Genomic DNA, 19,300 nt, shown 5'->3' with positions numbered 1-19,300 from the left:
GAAGGGGTTGCGCCCCAAGGCATGCACCTCCATTCCCTGTAGCTCCTGCACTCCTCGTTCTGCGCTCTCTCGGGACAATACTATTTGAATGGCCTGTTGAAAAGTCAATGTTGGCTCAGCTAACAACTTTCTCTGGGTGGCCGCATTGTTAATACCGCAAACCAAACGGTCGCGTAACATTTCTGACAAGGTCTCACCATAGTCACAGTACTCCGCAATACTGCGTAGCCTGGATAGAAAGTCGGCAAGGGATTCTCCTGGGGTCCTCTCAGCGGTATTAAACCGGTAACGCTGGACAATCGTAGATGGGGTTGGGTTAAAATGTTGCCCCACTAAATTCACAAGTTCATCAAACCTTTTGGTGTCCGGCGCAGCTGGGTACGTAAGGCTCCTAATCACCCCAAACGTATGCGGGCCACAGGCAGTGAGCAATATGACCACCTGGCGCTCGTTTTCGGTGATATTGTTTGCCCGGAAATAGTAACGCATCCGTTGTGCATACTGGTTCCAGCTTTCCAGCGCAGCATCGAAAACATCCAAACGTCCGTACAGAGGCATGGTATAATAGAAAACAAGTTCCAACCTGTATCCAACAAAAATCCAGGGAGGTGGCTTCAGCAGTGTAGACAGCTATTCACTTTAACCCTCGTTGCCAGTTTTGTGAGGGCCACGAAGAATCCAGCACGAGTTTTAAGGCAGGTTATAATAACTGGCAAATTCACAAATGTATGAGATTTGTCAGTATGTGATGTAAAATTTGCATTTGTCGTATTCAGTAGCAAGGAAATCAACTGGTATTATAGAAATGCTTCCAGTGGAATGATTTCTCTGGTGCAAATAAATTTTCAGTATGCATACATCATAAACAATGAACAATCACACAATAGATTATAACATGCCAATAGAGTTAAATACTTGATTTATGCAGGATGAGGCTTCCTAATACAAAGGTTATGTTTTTGCAAATTTTCAATTAAAGCAGCTGAACACCCATGTTTCAACTCAAACAGGTTGAACAAATGAAAGAAAACAACATCAGCATCTGACAGCAGCCTCTCTACAGAGCGGGCTCTATCTATATAAGGAATCTGCAGGGAATTATAGCCATCCAGAGTGAAGCAGCAGCCTTCTGTCCTTCCTGTGCCTCATCCTCCCTCTCTGTATTAGAATCTGACTTTAGTCATTCTTGGACCTGCTGGATTGTTGGCTTTTGACGTCAAAGCTGATGTATTGTTTAAAATGCAAGAGTCAACGGTCGGGATTGTCCGTTGGCCGATGCCAAAATCGCGGCAGGTGCCTATTTGACTCCAAATTGCAATTCTCACTCACTTCGACAGCAGAGTCAATGAGGTCCGGAACGCACGTACAGTAAACACCGTATATCATTAGCTGGCCTGATGCGGTATTCTCCAGGGTCTGCGCGATGCTCTAACTTCAGTGGGCCGGGTTCCCAATGGTGCGGTTCACTTGTGCTTTCAAAAATAGTGAAATCAGCATCATGGCTCCTAAGGGAGGGAGAGGGGGTACAGAAAGTGTCCAACATCGCCATAGTTTTCTGACAGTTGTGTCGATGGCCAGGGGTGCTTCTGCCAGAGGGAGTAGCGGGGCATGGCCAGGAGGTAGGCTGTGGGGTTGGGTTGGATAGGCATGGAACACCATTGCCACAGCCGGAAAGGCTGCCATGCAGCTGCACACGCCGCTGACAGCCCACTGCGAACTTAGGGCCAGGGATTGTATGGGTCCGCCCCCCAGACCACTCCTCCAGGTGCCCTCTGGCCCCAGCTGACCCATCAGCTGTATGGGCACGCTCCAGTGCAACCAATGCCATTTTATTGGCTGGGATGAGTGTGTGTGGGGAGTGTAATGTGTATATGCGGCTGCAGCTTGTCAGCCTCCAGAGTGTCAATCACGGACCGTTTTTCATTGAATCGATTGTGTTCCATGTGGCACCGGTGCTAGCCCCTCCACAGTTGCTGAATCGGTCCAGGTTCGGCGCATGTTTTGCTGTCGAGAAAGTCCACGAATACTGTGCCAGCATCAGCACTTAGTCCCAGAAAAGGAGAATCCCGCCCTGTATGTTTCAATTTGTCCTTTCCTTTGTGCATCTATATAGCTTGAATTGTGCTCTCAGCCATAAAAGACCAGCACCCACTGTTCACCTTGCTGACAGTTGCCGACAGAGTTTTGGCAGGCTTGTCAAAGGTAGTGATTTTCACGACTTTGGATCTGTTTCAGGGCAGCATCAAGGCACAAAACAGAAAGCCTCTTCAACCAATCAGATTTTAAAATTCTCACTGGAGACATACAAGGTCCAACCCAGGAAGTAGAAAACGAGAAATTTGAAATAATGTATAATAATAATAATCTTTATTGTCACAAGTAGGCTTACATTGCAATGATTTTACTGTGAAAAGCCTCTAGTCGGCACCTGTTCGTGTACACAGAGGGAGAATTCAGAATGTCCAAATTACCTAACAGCACGTCTTTCGGGACTAATGGAAGGAAACAGGAGCACCCAGAAGCAACCCACGCAGACACGGGGAGAACGTGCAGACTCTGCACAGACAGTAACCCAGCCGGGAATCGAACCTAGGGCCCTGCCGCTGTGAAGCCATGATGCTAACCACTGTGCTACTGTGCTGCCCCTCTACAGGATGTACAGAAAGATAAACTAAAATTGCGAAATACAAATGAGATTAATAAGATGCAGAGATAAGGGACAGAAGGGAAAATTAAAACTAAGTTGTATAATTTTTAAAAATCTCATATAAATTTTCTTCTGATAGAATGCGACTACATAGAGCGGAATATTCCATCGGCTGACGCTGGAATCGGGAAAGGCAATTGGGCGGAGGATCTGTTCTCACGCTGAAATAGTGGCAGGTGCCGGTTTCACGCCAAATCGCAATTGTCCAGCATCAGTGTGTTCCACTCCGCACGTACAGTAAACGCCTTTTGCACTTAATTAGCGGCCCTGACCCGGTATACTCCAGGGCCTCCGCAATTCTCCGCCTCCATTGGGGGAAATTCCCGATAGCAAGGTTCACTTCTGCTTTTAAAAATCAAGAAACAGACGCCGTGGCTGATGAACGAGAAAGAGGAGGTAGGACACTGAGAGGCACGATCGTGGGCTGCGGGGCTGGACACTGGCGGGCTGGCTGGAGGGGTGGGCTCTCCCAGGGCCATGGGGTGTGAAGGGGGGATGGGCGTGGGGCTGCGCAGACCCCCATGGGACTGGGGCAACATCCAGACATGGACCGCCATTGCCATGGCCTGCAAGGCAGCCATCTTGCTGTGCACTCCACTGACCACCCACGTTGGCCTTCGCTCTGCAGTGACAACATCCGTATGGATGCCCCCACAACCTCTGCACCCCAGTCCCCTCCCTCCACCCCCACTCTCTGCCATACCACCCCACCCCCAAAAATGGCCACCACCCATACACCACTATCACCATTCCTGGGTATGTCCTATCTTGCCGGCAAGACAGACCCAGGAGAGGTGGCGGGCGGCAGAGTGATATACAGTCAGGAGGAAGTAGCGCTGGAAGTCCTCAGCAGCGCCTCTGGACCCCATGATGTCTATTGGCTTCAGGCTAAACATGGGCAAGGAAACCTCCTGCTGATTACCACATACCGGCCACCATCGGCTGATGAATCATTACTCCTCCATGTTGAACACCACTTGGAGGAAGCACTGAGTGTGGCAAGAGCACAGAATATGCTCTGGGTGGGGGACTTCAATGTCCATCACCAAGAGTGGCTCATTAGTACCATCACAGACCGAGCTGGCCTAAACGACATAACTGCTAGACTAGGACTGCAGGTAGTGAGGAAACCAACAAGAGGGATAAACGGATTTGACCTCATCTTCACCAACCTGCCTGCTGCAGGTGCATCTATCCATGACAGTATTGGTAGAAGTGACCACCGTACAGTCCTTGTGGAGACAATGTCCAGTCTTTACATTGAGGATACCCTCTATTGTGTTGTGTGGCACTACCACCGTGCTAAATGGAATAGATTTTGAACAGATCTAGCAACTCAAGACTGGGCATCCATGAGGCACTGTGGGCCAGCAGCAGCAGCAGAATTGTACTCAACACAATCTGCTACCTCATGGCCCAGCATATCCCCCACTCTACCATCACCATCAAGCCAGGGAATCAATGAAGAGTGCAGGGCAGCATTCCAGGAGCTACATCAGGCATACCAAAAAATGAGGTGTCGACCTGGTAAAACTACAACACAAGACTACTTGTGTGCCAAACAGGATAAGCAGCAAGTAATAGACAGAGCTAGGTGATTCCACAATGAATGCATCAGATTTTAGCTCTGTAGTCCTGTCACACCAGCCATGAATGTGGTGGACAATTAAACAACTCACTGGAGGAGGAGGCTCCACAAATATACCCATCCTCAATGATGGAGGAGCTCAGCATGTATGTGCAAAAGATAAGTCTGAGGCATTCGCAACAATCTTCAGCCAGAAGTGCCGAGTGGATGATCCATCGCGATCTCTTCAGGAGGTCCCCAGCATCATAGATGTCAGTCTTCAGCTAATATGATTCACACCTCGTGATATCAAGAAATGGCTGAAGGAACTGTCTACTGCAAAGGCTATGGGCCCTGACAATATCCCGGCAATAGCGCTGAAGATTGCTCCAAAATGTGACGCACCCCTAGCCAAGACAGAACTTGCCATACCCCTAGCCAAGCTGTTCCAGTATAGCTACAACATTAGCATCTACCTGGAAAGGTGGAAAATTGTGCAGGTCTGTCCTGTACACAAGAATCTCAAAAATTAAACCCAGCCAATTACCGCTCTATTAATCTACTCTCCATCATCAGCAAAGTGATGGAAGGAGTCATCAACAGTGTGATCAAGAGGCACTTATTCCGCAATAACCTGCTTACGGATGCTCAGTTTGTGTCCGCCAGGGTCACTCAGCTCCTGACCTCATGACAGCCTTGGTTCAAACATGGACAAAAGAGCTGAATGCCAGAGGTGAGGTGAGAGTGACTGCCTTGATGTACTATCCATATGATGCGCTGTAGTAACCCATCAAGGTTCCTGATGCAACACCTTCCAAACCCATGACCACTAGAAGGACAAGAGCAACCATTACCTGGGACACCACCACCTGGAGGTTCCCCTCAAAGTCATTCACCACCCTGAGTTCGGAATATATCGCTGTTTCTTCACAGTCACTGGGGCAACATCCTGGAACTCCCTCCCTACTAGCACAGTGGATGTACCTACACCCCAAAGACTGCAACAGTTCAAGAAGGTAACTCACCACCACCTTCTGAAGGGCAACGAGGGATTGGCAATAAATCCCGTAAATGAAATTTTTAAAAGGGTGATGTGCATCTGAACTTTCAAAAGGTTTTTAACAAGGTTCCACACAAGAGACCCATGAGCAAAATTAAATGTCATGATATTGGGGTAATGTATTGTTGTGGATAGAGAACTGGTTGGCAGACAGGAAGCAGAGAGTGGGAATAAACGTGTCCTTTTCAGAGTGGCAGGCAGTGACTAGTGGGGTACGTTGGGTTCAGTGCTGGGACCCCAGCTGTTCACAATATACATTAATGATTTGGACGAAGGAATTGCATACAATATCTCCACATTTGCAGATGACACTAAGCTGGGTGACAGTGTGTGCTGAGGAAAGGATGCAAAGAGTCTGCAGGGTGACTTGGACAGGCTGGCTGAGTGCGCAAATACTTGGCAAATGAAAAATAATGTGGGTAATTATCCACTTTGGTGGCAAAAACAGGAAGACACATTATTATCTGAATGATGACAGTTTAAGAAAAGGGGAAGTGCAACGAGACCTAGGTGTCATGGTGGAACAGCCGCTGAAGAATGGCATGCAGGTAGAGCAGGTGGTGAGGAAAGCTAATGGCATGTTGGCCTTCATGGCAAGAGGATTTGAGTAGGGATGGAGTAGGGATGTTTTGCTGCAGTTATATCGGGCCTTGGTGAGACCACACATTGTGTGTGCAGTTTTGGTCTCCTAGTTTAAGGAAGGACAGTCTTGCTATTGAGGGTGTCCAGCGAAGGTTCACCAGACTAATTCCTGAGATGGCAGGACTGACATATGAAGAAAGACTGGATCGACTGGCTTGTACTCACTGGAGTTTAGAAGAATGAGAGGGGATCTCATACAAACATATAAAATCCTGATGGGACTGTATAGGCGAGATACGAGAAGAATGTTCCCGATGTTGGGGACATCCAGAACTAGGGGTCACAGCCTAAGAATAAGGAATAAGCCATTCGGGACTGAGATGAGGAAGAACTTCTTCTCTCAGAGAGTTGTGAAGTTGTGAAATTCTCAGAAAGCTGTTGGGGCCAGTTCGGTGGATATATTCAAGAAGAAGCTGGATCTGGTTGTTTCGGCTAAAGGGATCAAGGGATATGGAGAGAAAGCGGGAGTGGGATATTGAATTTGCAGTATCAGCCATGATCATATTAAATGGTGGTGCAGGCTCGAAGGGCCGAATGGCCTACTCATGCACCTATTTTCTATGTTTCTATGCCCGGGCAGCAGGGTCCGCCAACATTGCTGAGATGTGTCCAGGGGGCGATCGATGGGATGCAGGTCCCCCTACGAACAGCTGCAGCTGACAGGCCGCTCTACACAAACCAAAAGTGGAACACTTGATGAATGTGCAGCTGGTGTGTTACCATCAAATGCACATCACGCATGTCTGCACCCGATACCCGGGCAGTGTGTATGATTCCTTCATCCTGGCCTCTTTGAAGTGCCCTCCTGGCTGAGGGGTTGGCTCCTGTGCGGCAGGGGTTATCCGCTGTGTCGTGGCTGATGATGCCTATCCGGAACCACAGATTGATGTGGAGACCCACTACAACGGCGCCCATGCCACGACTAGGGGCGTAACTGAGCAGTGCTTCGACATCCTGAAGATGCGGTTCAGGTGCCTGAGACGCTCTGAACGCCCCTCCAGTATGGTGCTGGGAGTGTTGCCCACATGTGGTGACCTGCTGTATCCTCCACAACATCGGACAGCAGAGAGGCGATATGCTGGAGGAGAAAGAAGAATGGCAGTCGTTTCAAGTATGGACAGAACATGGGCCGGGCAGGCACAGGAGGCTGCATTATATTTGCACCAGGGACGACACGCACAGAATGCTCTGATCGCCACCAGGTTTACCGACAAGGGGGGGTGGACTGGCCAGGGGCATGGACAATGCATTCCAACCCCACAACCCTACCAACCACCCCCTCCTTCTGCAACCCCCTCTGTGATACCTGCCGTACTACGGGGTGCGGGCCTGGTTGGCAGTAACAATGGGTATGTTCCATGGGATGGAGAGTGATGACGAACTATTCTGCGATGACCTCTGGTGATCTGCATCGTTTGCCAATGTCTGACTCCTGCCCATGTTTGCGCTTTCCACCGTCCACCTGGGTGATCCTGCATATGAGCTGGCCATTCCATCACTGAGGCAGCGATGTTGAGTATGGTGAGGGCCGGGGGGCGGGCGGGCGGGGGGTGGGGGGGGGGATGGAAGTGGGCTGAACTGCAATCCCTGAGCCAAACCCACCCACAATGTTCGTCCATTTCCCCCTCCCACTCTGCGGTCGCCCAGACCGGCCTACCCCTCACACCCTTTTGACAGAGCACCGAGGCAGGTTGTAAGATTGTGCACAAGTGTTTAATGTGAAAACATATATATAGATTAGTGTCCTCGTCCCTATCGCTAAACTGTGCCTTGCACCTATGCCAACGCATCTGGTGTCTATGTTTCTGGCCTTATGGGCCCTAATGCTATGTCTAGATGGATCCCCAGACGGTAAATCATTAATGGATGCGGCCTCTGTGATTCCCGCCTTGTGACCTGGGTTACGGGGATAGAGTGGAGGCGTGGGCTTGGGTAGGGCCAGTGCAGACTCGATGGGCCAGGTGGCCTACTTCTGCAATGTAAATTCTATGATAAAAAAACAGTCCTGTTTAACAGTGAGGTTGTTCCTGGCCCTGTCGAGAAGCACCCCGCTAAACACGCCCAAAACGGGACTATTATCAGTTAAATCCTGGCCGTAATGTGTAAACATACGGTGGGGCTATTAGTTGTGTTGTGTTGTTTTAACTACTAGTTGACTACTAACAGATGTTTAGTTGCTGTTGATTTTTACTTTGTTTGTTGCAGTAAAAGTCTTAACAATTGAAAGCTTGTCATGCGACTCCTTTAAATTAGTCACTGTGAATTCAAATCTCTTTTAAAACGTGTTATGACCTCCCCCCCCCCTTAGGGGTCAGAGCCAACATTGTATCCTGTTCCCCTCCTGCACCCTGGAGCGCAAGCTCCCCAGGTGATTGGGGAATGCGGAGCCTCCCCCTGATTGGAGGATCCCCACAGGATATAAACTCTGACCTGGGAGATCAGGGCGGGAGATCCTGTGGGGAGAGGAGTAGAGTGATTTGTGAATTGTTAGTTATAAATAAACCGAGTTGTATCCTGCCTACCAGGATACCTTGTGTGGAGTCCTTGCCTTCGGTCTTAACAAAAAAGTTAATGAACTCTATTAGAATTGTAAAACTAGCAAGGGACAAAAATTGGGCTCAGTGGTAATGGCCACATTAACAGGGAGTAATAATATCAGGAAGCTGCAAGGAGTGAGCCTCAGCAGAAGCTACAGGAGAGCAAGCAGTGACACTGTGATATCATGGAACCCACAACCAAGCAGATGAGAGGTAACTGGAAAGCAGCTAATTGTCTTCAACCAAGCAGTATTACTCTGCGATCACTCTTACACATCAAGCCAACTCTTATTAACTAAAAGTAATAATATCAACTGGAAACGATTCAGTCATGCTAACTGCAGTATCTGTCAAAGCTGACAGATGCACAGCACGGCCATTGGTGGGAGGTCTGCAACTATAACATGGTAGGTAAATGTGTACATTGGAAAGCTCATTATAAATGTTAACATCAGCAGTTCCATTCATAAATATTGGCATTAAATGTGTGATGTAAAATTGTGACAGGCTCTTAATAAAAAAATGCTAATATTACTCGTAAAGCAAGTGGAGTTTATTGCCTCCAATTGGCATTCAACAATGAAAATGTTAATCTCGTCAGAATGCGGGTAGATCAAAAATAAATGAGAAGATCATGTTCAGAGAAATAAAACTATATTTGGGGTAAAATAATTTCCTTTGGGAAATGATTGCTGAGGGGTGCCATTAATTACCTTTCTCCAGGGGGCGGCACAATTGTGCAGTGGTTAGCGCTGGTGCTTCATGGCAACGAGGAGGCAACCCAAAGATGTGCAGGGTGGGTGGATTGGCCATGCTAAATAGCCCCTGAATTAGATTTGTTTTATTTACCTTTCTTTGTTGTAACAGCAGCCGTGGGTTTGTGTTTTGCCGGTTCTGCAAAGATTATAATGAATATGTTAAAATATATCACCCAATGACTGAATTGATAACAAAAGCTAACAATACCTTTCCTCCCATCTTACCCCACCCTGGAATGCTACATTTTTTATTGATCAATCCACGTTGATTCACTGACTATCTGGAATCCTAAGCCTGTGTGGAAAACGTATGTTGCAGCAAGCAATCATCCTGAAATGCAATAAGATACCTTAAAAAACATTAACATCTACACTTATTTAAAGATGACATCATTTTTATTTTTAATTAATAAAGATTAGAAGTCTTTCATGAAATAAATACAGGCAAAGTGCCATCCAGGATTGTCAAACAAACTCTACATTTTGATTGCCAAGTTACTCTTGCTGTTTTGAAACTGCGTCCTTTTGATGCAAGGTGATTTCTGACTTTTCAAGTTAATGTTTATAATTAAACCATAGAAACGTCCTGTTATTGTTGATTAGTCCAGATGCTTTTCTTCCTCCCTCATGATAATAGTAGCTGTGCACTTGTGTTTCCAACTTGATCTGGCCTGTTGAGTCAGGATGTGCATTCAAATTCCTCCTTCCTCCACATCAATATTACAAAGAGGACATATATTTTTGGTGGCAGACACTTGCATCCAAACCTAGAAAATCTAAGAGAGCAGCCCAATTGATCCGAAGGAGCCTAAAACAAGGGTTGGGCCCCTCATTAGCATTTGCATGGCCCTGTCTGAGGCTGGCTGGTAGTCTTCCAGGTGCCCTAGGAGTGCCCTTGCAAAATTTATCATTTTTACTTTCATTTTACCTTTAGTAAATAAGCATCTTGATGACTAATTTGTCTTTTCTCCCCAATATTAAATTTAGCACTTATTAAAACAAAACAACTTTACAAATCAATGGCTAGACTAAAAACACTAATTTCCAGCCATTATCTGAGGGTTAGATAATAACTTAAATTCTGTTCGACATTTGAAATTACAGTGTAAATGAAAAGATTTTTCTGACTGGATTTTAACTTTCAAAAGTAAAAGACAAGTCAGAAAAATGAAGGTGAAAGATTTCACTTATTTTAAACAGAAGCCATTTTGAAAATAGTCAGGAAATGGGAATGACTAATACATTTTAATCACCAATAAAAACAAATTCATTTGAGCTTTGATTGGTTAGAAAGAGTACAATGAGAGATTACACAATACCCTGTATATAAAAGGTAGATGGTATAGTTTACAAAATTACATAGATAGTGTGGTATTATAGGTATTACGGTACCTGACAGGCTAAAGCACCATTGGTGGAAACTGTATGCTTTCTATTGGTAGAATGTATGATAGCTCCACCCTGATAGGCGGGGTATAAGAACCCATGCCGCCCCAGCAGCCTTCGTTCTATACCTGAGCTGCTGGGGGAAACATCTAGCTTATTAAATCCTTCAGTTGGACTACAACCTCGCTTTAGTGGTCATTGATCGTGCATCAATTTAATAAGCTAGTTTTTTTTAAGAAGAAAGGATGGAGCTCCGAATCAAGCCTGAGTATCCGCAACTTAGCCCCCACGCGGCGAACTCAGCGGCAATCTTTAAGCACTGGCTGGCATGCTTTAAAGGGTATCTCGAGACGGCCGAAAACGCACCCTTATCGAGGAAGCGGAAGACTTTGATGCAGCAATAGAGCTGCTAAAAGGACACTATATTCGCCTGGTAAACCAGGTCTACGCCCGGCACCTGCTTGCAACAAGGCGACAAACCCCTGGGGAATCGCTGGAGGAATTATACCCAGCACTCCTGGTGTTGGGCAGAAGCTGCGGTGCCCGCAGGTTTCGGCGAGCGAACACACGGAACGCTTAGTCCGGGACGCTTTCATGGCAGGTATGCTATCGTCACAAATCCGCCAGCGCCTGATAGAAAAAGACACCCTGGGTCTCAGGGAGGGATGGGCCCTTGCAGGCTCCCTGGACGTGGCCTCCAGGAATGCCCGCGCTTACGTTCCCGACCACACGGCAGCCCCCTGGGCAGCGTGGAACCCCTCCGTGGCTGACCCCGAGACTTCCCCGATTCCCCCACAGGCCTGCGCTGCAAGGCGGCCTGGCAATCCCGAGGGGCCCCACTGCTACTTTTGCGGGCAGGCAAAGCACCCCCGCCAGCGCTGCCTGGCCCGTGCATCCACCTGCAAGGGATGCGTCAAAAAGGGCCATTTCGTGTGGGTAAGCCAGGCCCGGACGTCGCGCGGTCTCCGCCGGCGAATGCGGACCGCAACCACTAACTTCTCCACAGGCCCCGTGCGGCCAGCGGTCGCCGCCATCTTCATATCCCAGGGACACGTGCGGACCCTGGGCGCCACCATCTTGTTCTGCGGACGCCACGTTGGAGGGATGGGCGCCGCCATTTTGTCCACCCCCAGCCAATGACCAATGGGAGACGCCATCTTGGATGAACCCCAAGGACCCCAGCTCGGCTGACCACGCACTGCCTGAAGAGAACTCTCAACTGCTGCGACTAGCCTCGGTGACTCTGGATCAGTCTCGGCCTAAAACACTCTCAACTGCAACGACGATCGTATTCATCAACGGGCACGAGACGTCCTGCCTAATGGACTGTGGGAGCACGGAGAGCTTCATACACCCTGACACGGTAAGGCACTGTTCTCTCCTCATCCACCCCATTCATCAAAAAATCTCCCTGTCTTCCGGTTCACACTCAGTGGAGATAAAGGGGTTTTGTGTAGCAAACCTCACAGTCCAGGGAAGGGAGTTCAAAAATTTCCGTCTCTACGTCCTTCCCCACCTCTGCGCGGCTACACTCCTGGGTTTAGACTTCCAGTGTAACCTTCAAAGTCTGACCTTCCAATTCGGTGGCCCTATACCCCCCTCACTGTCTGCGGCTTCGCGACCCTTAAGGTCGACCCGCCTTCCCTGTTTGCGAACCTCACCCCGGATTGCAAACCAGTTGCCACCAGGAGCAGACGCTACAGTGTCCAGGACCGGATCTTTATTAGGTCAGAGGTCCAAAGGCTACTGATGGAAGGGGTCATTGAAGCCAGTAACAGTCCCTGGAGAGCTCAAGTAGTGGTGTTAAAGACCGGGGAGAAGCATAGGATGGTCATCGACTACAGTCAGATGCATCAACAGGTTTACGCAGCTGGACGCGTACCCTCTCCCCCGCATATCCGACCTGGTAAACAGGATTGCGCATTATAAGGTCTTCTCCACGGTGGATCTCAAGTCCGCCTACCACCAGCTTCCCACCCGCACTAGTGACCGCAAATACACTGCCTTCGAGGCAGATGTGCGGTTCTATCATTTATTAAGGGTTCCCTTCGGTGTCACTCACGGGGTCTCAGTCTTCCAGCGCGAGATGGACCGAATGGTTGACCGGTACGGTTTACGGGCAACATTCCCGTATCTCGATAATGTCACCATCTACGGCCAAGACCAGCAGGACCATGACACCAACCTCCGAAAATTCCTCCAGAACGCTAAAATCCTTAACCTTACATACAACAAGGATAAATGCGTGTTTAGCACCGACCGTCTAGCCATCCTCGGCTACGTAGTGCGAAATGGAGTTACAGGCCCCGACCCTGAATGCATGCGCCCCCTTATGGAGTTCCCCCTCCCTCACTGCCCCAAGGCCCTGAAACGTTGCCTAGGGTTTTTTAGCTACTACGCCCAGTGGGTCCCCAACTACGCGGACAAGGCCCGTCCCCTGATCCAATCCACAGCTTTTTCGCTGTCGATAGAGGCCCGCCAGGCCTTCAGCCGCATCAAAGCAGACATTGCAAAGGCCACGATGCACGTCATCGACGAGCCTCCTGACACCCTGTCCCGCGGCACATGTGCCACTGCACAAGTGGACCGCCTCCAAGCCCTCCACGAGGACATCTGCCACCCGGGGGTCACTCGCTTTTTCCATTTTGTCAAGACCCGCAACCTGCCCTACTCCATCAAGGAGGTCAGGACAGCCACCAGGGACTACCAAATCTGCGCGGAGTGCAAACCGCACTTCTACCGACCAGAGAAAGCGCACCTGATAAAGGCTTCCGACCCTTTGAACGCCTCAGCATGGACTTCAAAGGCCCCCTCCCCTCCACCGACTGCAACACGTACTACCTGAACGTGATTGACGAGTACTCCCGGTTCCCATTCGCCATCCCCTGCCCCGACATGACCGCAACCACCATCATCAAGGCCCTCCATAGTATCTTTGCATTGTTCGGGTTGCCCGCTTACATACACAGTGATAGGGGGTCCTCCTTTATGAGCGATGAACTGCATCAATTCCTGCTCAGCAAGGGCATCGCCTCGAGCAGGACGACAGGCTACAACCCCCGGGGTAACAGACAGGTAGAGAGGGAGAACAGAACGGTCTGGAAGACCGTCTACTGGCCCTACGGTCCAGGAACCTCCCAGTCTCCCGCTGGCAAGAAGTCCTCCCGGATGCCCTCCACTCCATCCGGTCACTGCTTTGTACAACCACCAATCAGACACCTCACGAACGTCTCCTTGTCTTCCCCAGGAAGTCCTCCTCTGAGACCTCGCTCCCGACCTGGCTGGCAGCTCCCGGACCGATCCTGCACCGAAAACATGTGCGGGCGCACAAGTCGGACCCGTTGGTCGAGTGGGTCCACCTGCTCCATGCTAACCCCCAGTACGCCTACGTAGCGTTCCCCGACGGCCGACAAGATACGGTCTCCCTATGGGGCCTGGCGCCCGCCGGAACCCCACGCACATTCCAGCCGCCAGTCCCACCCTCCCATCCACCGCAGCACCTTACAGGAGGATCGGTCCTTCCGCCGGCCCCGTCTAGGCCCCCCCACCCACCAACGCCCCAGCAGCCGCTCCCTTTCCAGGTCAACCGTTTTCCCCACCAGCGCCGTCTAGGGGTGCCGAAGCTGCCATGGAGATCGAAGCCACGCTCCCGGAGTCACAGACGCCTGAGCCTCCACCGGAGTCACCACAGAAGCTCCGACGATCGCAAAGGACGACCAGGGCCCCCGATCGACTGATTGCTTCATTTTAATTGTAATCTGTAAATATAAACCATCAAATGAACATAGCTTTCAGAATTGTAAATAATTACTAAACACTGTACGGAGGTATTACGGTACCTCCATAACTAATTATACCATGTTGCTATGTTTTGTAGTTTCAGGCCACTACCCCCGCCTGACTCTTTTTTAACAGGGGGTGAATGTGGTATTATAGGTATTACGGTACCTGACAGGCTAAAGCACTATTGGTGGAAACTGTATGCTTTCTATTGGTAGAATGAATGATAGCTCCGCCCTGATAGGCGGGGTACAAGAACCTGTGCCGCCCCAGCAGCCATCATTCTGTACCTGAGCTGCTGGGGAAAACATCTAGCTTATTAAAGCCTTCAGTTGGACTACAACCTCGTTTTAGTGGTCATTGATCGTGCATCAAATAGATAGATAATAATATAGCGAGATATATATAGAGATAGTTAGATCGATAGATAGACAGATAGATAGATAGATAGTAATATAGAGAGATATATAGATAGATAGTTAGGTAGATAGATGGATGGATAGATAGATAGAGAGATAGATAGATAGATAAATAGATTGTTAGATTGATAGACAGATAGATAGATAGACAGACAGAGAGATAGATACACAGACAGACAGACAGACAGATAGAGAGATGGACAGATAGATTGATAGATAGAGAGATAGTAATATAGAGAGATATATAGATAGATAGATAGATGGATAGAAAGATAGATAGAGAGAGAGATAAATAGATCGTTAGATTGATAGATAGACAGATAGATAGATATATAGACAGACAGAGATAGATAGACAGATAGACAGATAGACAGATAGATAGATAGATAGATAGATAGACAGATAGACAGAAAGGTTGGTAGATAGATAGATAGATAGTGGGAAAGATAGATAGATCGTTAGATCGATAGATAGATAGCTGCATAAATAAATAGATAGATAGATAAGTAGATAGATAGATCGATAGATAGATCAATAGATAGATATATAGATAGATAGTTAGATAGATATATAGTAATATAGAGAGATATATTGATAGATAGTTAGATAGATAGATAGACAGTACATCATCTGTGCTAATATCTTTCCTCAATATTGTATCAATATCTTCTTTAATCAACAATGCAACTCCACCACCTGTACCTTTCTGTCTATCCTTCCTAAAAACTGAACAGACTTCAATGCTTAGTTACCATCCTTGGTCGCCTTGCAGCCATGCCTCCGTAATTCCAACAAATCATACTCCTTTACATCTTACTGCAACTAATCCATTTTACTTTGACATAAGACTGACCATCAAAGTCACTATCCTCTCCATTACCAACGCTGTTCCATGTTTTCACTGCTAATTTATGCATACTGCTGCTGAAACATTAATACCACAACATTAATTCCTTCACTGCACTTTTCAGTGGTGTCCTAGCCTTCATTTCCCAAAAACTGATCATACAAATCTCTGTTGCCCACAGCCTATTTTGCTAACTCTGCTCACACCTTTATTGACTTACATTGGTTCTCTATTCTCCAAATGATTGGACCTAGTCTTCTAATCCTTACATCGACTAACCCCACCATAACTCTTCAGCCATCTGCATTCTTCCATCAAGTCTGTACCTTCAAGCATCGTAAAGTTTCATTTGTACAGCCTATTGTCACCTATTCCTTACACTCTGCACCTCCCTCTCCAATAACCTCAACTTTCCTATCTCTTCCCTTGCTTTCAATATTCTTCTCAAAACAATACTCTCCAACCAAGCTTCCAGACAGCTATCCTAAGCTCAAATGCTTAGGGCTTGGACACTTTCTCTTCAAAACATCTCAAGAGTAAATCAATCACATAAACATAATTAAAGAACTGGATATTTCCTGTGAAAAACTAACCTGGTGCTTTCTCTTTTGTAGGCTTAGCTGCAAATACAAAAATAGAAGTTATCATTGCACAGGAAATCTGAATAAAAATTAGTCTGCGAGCTATAAAGCGAAAAGGATCACAAGATCATAGAATTTGCAGTGCAGAAGGAGGCCATTTGGCCCATCGAGTCTCTACCGGCTCTTGGAAAGAGCACCCCACCCAAGGTCAACACCTCCACCCTATCCCCATAACCCAGTAACCCCACCCAACACTAAGGGCAATTTTGGACACAAAGGGCAATTTAGCATGGCCAATCCACCTAACCTGCACATCTTTGGACTGTGGGAGGAAACCGGAGCACCCGGAGGTAACCCACGCACACACGGGGAGGATGTGCAGACTCCGCACAGACAGTGACCCAAGCCGGAATCGAACCTGGGACCCTGGAGCTGTGAAGCAATTGTGCTATCCACAATGCTACCGTGCTGCCCACTAGGCAGGATAGGATGGATAGATAGGATGGATGAGGAAGGCTCTTCAGCCACGCAGGCAGCTCAGAATTTGAAAACCCAAGATTGCAGGCCATCTGGTGCTGGGGACTCAGCAGCATTCATATCTAATAGTTTTCAGTCCAATGTCACCTTACCTTCTTCTTGTTACGTCAACCTGTAGTTCCAATTGTCCATCCCCAGAACCTCTAACTTCATTTTTTTTTCAAATTACCCAATTAATTTTTTTCAATTTAAGGGGCAATTTAGGGTGGCAAATCTACCTAACCTGCACATCTTTGGGTTGTGGGGGCGAAACCCATGCAAATACAGGGAGAATGTGAAAACTCCACACGGACAGTGACCCAGAGCCAGAATCGAACCTGGGACCTCGGCGCCGTGAGGCAGCAATGCTAACCACTGCACCACCGTGCTGCCCTGGTAGTTTCATTCTTAACTATGCATACACCTTTCCATTTGTGTGCAAAATAAAGCATTTTTATCTCTTAAATTTACATTCTATTTTATTCCCCACCATACATGTTCCATCTAAGTCATTCTGTAATTTGTGAACTGCTGTTGTTTCACTTAGTTTGGTACCTTCTGAAAATATGAACAATGTATATTCGAGTTTCTGAATCCATGTTATGCATGCAAATTAGAAACGGCAATTGTTCCAGCATTATCTTCTAAGCACCAATTTAGTTCTCTCCCCATCTAATAAGTCATTCTTTTCTTTACTTCAGCCAATTTCTTACCTATTCTTAAGGTTTACCCTGAACTGCAATGTGAATTGGCAACAACTTAAAACAAATTGATTGAGAAATAACCTTGTAACAGCCCTCAAAAGGGCCAGTCTACGAACTTTCAAATATTTCCTGCTTTCTCAGTTATTTCTATCAACTCTGACAAGCCATTTTATACTGCCGTGAACATAAGCAAGCAAAAATGAGGTGGAAATGATGAGATATTTGACACAAGACATTAATGCTTCACAAAGGTTTCATTTGCATATTCTCATTCATTTTGGTCACTGTTAATGAGGGTGAAAATGGAGCAGGTGGCAGCTGGTAGTGTGCGAGTGCTGTGGATTTCCATCCCATTGCACATGGCCACTTTTTAAAATAGTGCCATAAGATTGGACAGAAGCCAGCTGAAAATCCAAGCATCTGAAGCTTATGGGCATGATTTCACTAAATTGGAACAAAGTCCCAAAGCGAGCTTGTTTAGCTACATGTTTCCCGGAGCTCGGAGCACCGAAAACATCATTCAGGTTAGATAGGGGGCCTCAGTGGAGAACACGCAGCCGATGCAGCACATAGCCACATTTTCTGCATGGAGGAGCCCCGCTTGTCGGAACTGCTCGGGGTAGTAAAAGATCAGGATGCCATTATTAATTGGTATCCTGATCTCTGGAACCCTGACATGACCCCCGACCCTACCCCCCAAGCTCCAACTCACTTTTAGGGGGTCCCCGGGTCCCTTTTCAACACCCGCGCAGGGCCTGATCACCGTCACGCAAAATAATTACAGCTTGGAACCTTGATAGTGCCAACCTGGGACTCTGGCAGTGCCCCTGTCAGATGGCAGTGCCATGTGGCACAGTGCCAGGCTGGCACTACCACAGTGCCCTGGTGGCAGTGCTAGAATGTCCATGTGGCACCAGCAGTGCCAGTGTAACAGCCTGCCCAAAGAGCATGCATCGAGGGACCTCCGGTCCCCTTGGAGACCCCCATGAGTGCCGTTCCATCTGGTCCCCGTTTGTGGAGACCAGTGCTGAACGACATGCACCCGAAGCCTCCGAGAGAAAGAAGATAGATCACAATGCCCACTGCCCTGGGAAACTGCATATCAGTGACGCTAGCTGTCTCGCTCTAATATGCAGATTTGCCAAAAAATTATCCCGCCCACATCGCAACATCTCATTGTGTTAGATCTCGCAAGGCATTCCGAGCCAGTAGGTCCTGGGAGCAGGGTTCTTCAGGCTTCGACTGGCCACATTGCGCTGTGGCGCGCGCTGCTTTTAGGGCGCAGTGTTACCGTTTGATCGCGCCCATTGTATGAAAAGAAGCTTTGTCATAAAGAAATTTGTCCTTTAATCCCATATGTTCTATGACAGAGTAAGAAATTAATATCATAATCATTCATTTTGAAATGGTAGCATTGTGGTAATATTACTGGGCTTGTAATCCAAATGGCCAGGCTAATTATCTGGGGGCAGGCGTTGAAATCCTACCATAGCAGCTGATGGAATTAAAATATAATTAGTAAATAAAATCTGGAATTATAAAGACCATAAGACATAGGAGCAGAAATAGATCATTTGACCCATTGAGTCTGCTCCATCATTCAATGAGATCACAACTGATCTGATATGATCATCCTCAACTCCACTTTCCCACCTTATCCCATAATCCTTGATTTCCTTACTGATCCAAATCTGTCTATCTCAGCCGTGAACATACTTAGTGACCCAACCTCTATAGCCCTCTGCAGTAAAAGAAATTCCAAAGATTGACTACAAAATAAAGCTAGTCTTAATAAT

General features: G+C 47.6%; 1 protein-coding gene across 50 annotated transcripts in view; it reads right to left on the bottom strand.

The window, feature by feature from the left end:
• LOC140410753 (uncharacterized) overlaps window positions 1-19,300 on the bottom strand; it is a 526,658-nt gene that overhangs the window by 266,782 nt on the left and 240,576 nt on the right. For 48 of the 50 annotated variants that reach the window (XM_072499281.1, XM_072499289.1, XM_072499285.1 and 45 more), the window contains 2 exons: window positions 16,297-16,323; window positions 9,363-9,407 (listed from right to left, as the gene is read on the bottom strand). In XM_072499281.1, the coding sequence (XP_072355382.1) occupies window positions 9,363-9,407; window positions 16,297-16,323 (72 nt within the window). The remainder of the gene's footprint in view (window positions 1-9,362; window positions 9,408-16,296; window positions 16,324-19,300) is intronic. The other 2 variants (XM_072499291.1, XM_072499298.1) reach the window with 1 other exon arrangement.

This window comes from Scyliorhinus torazame, chromosome 4, assembly GCF_047496885.1.
Source record: "Scyliorhinus torazame isolate Kashiwa2021f chromosome 4, sScyTor2.1, whole genome shotgun sequence".
Taxonomy (NCBI): domain Eukaryota; kingdom Metazoa; phylum Chordata; class Chondrichthyes; order Carcharhiniformes; family Scyliorhinidae; genus Scyliorhinus; species Scyliorhinus torazame.
The sequence above is the reverse complement of the archived record's forward strand: the minus strand, read 5'-3'. Positions and strand labels throughout refer to the sequence as shown.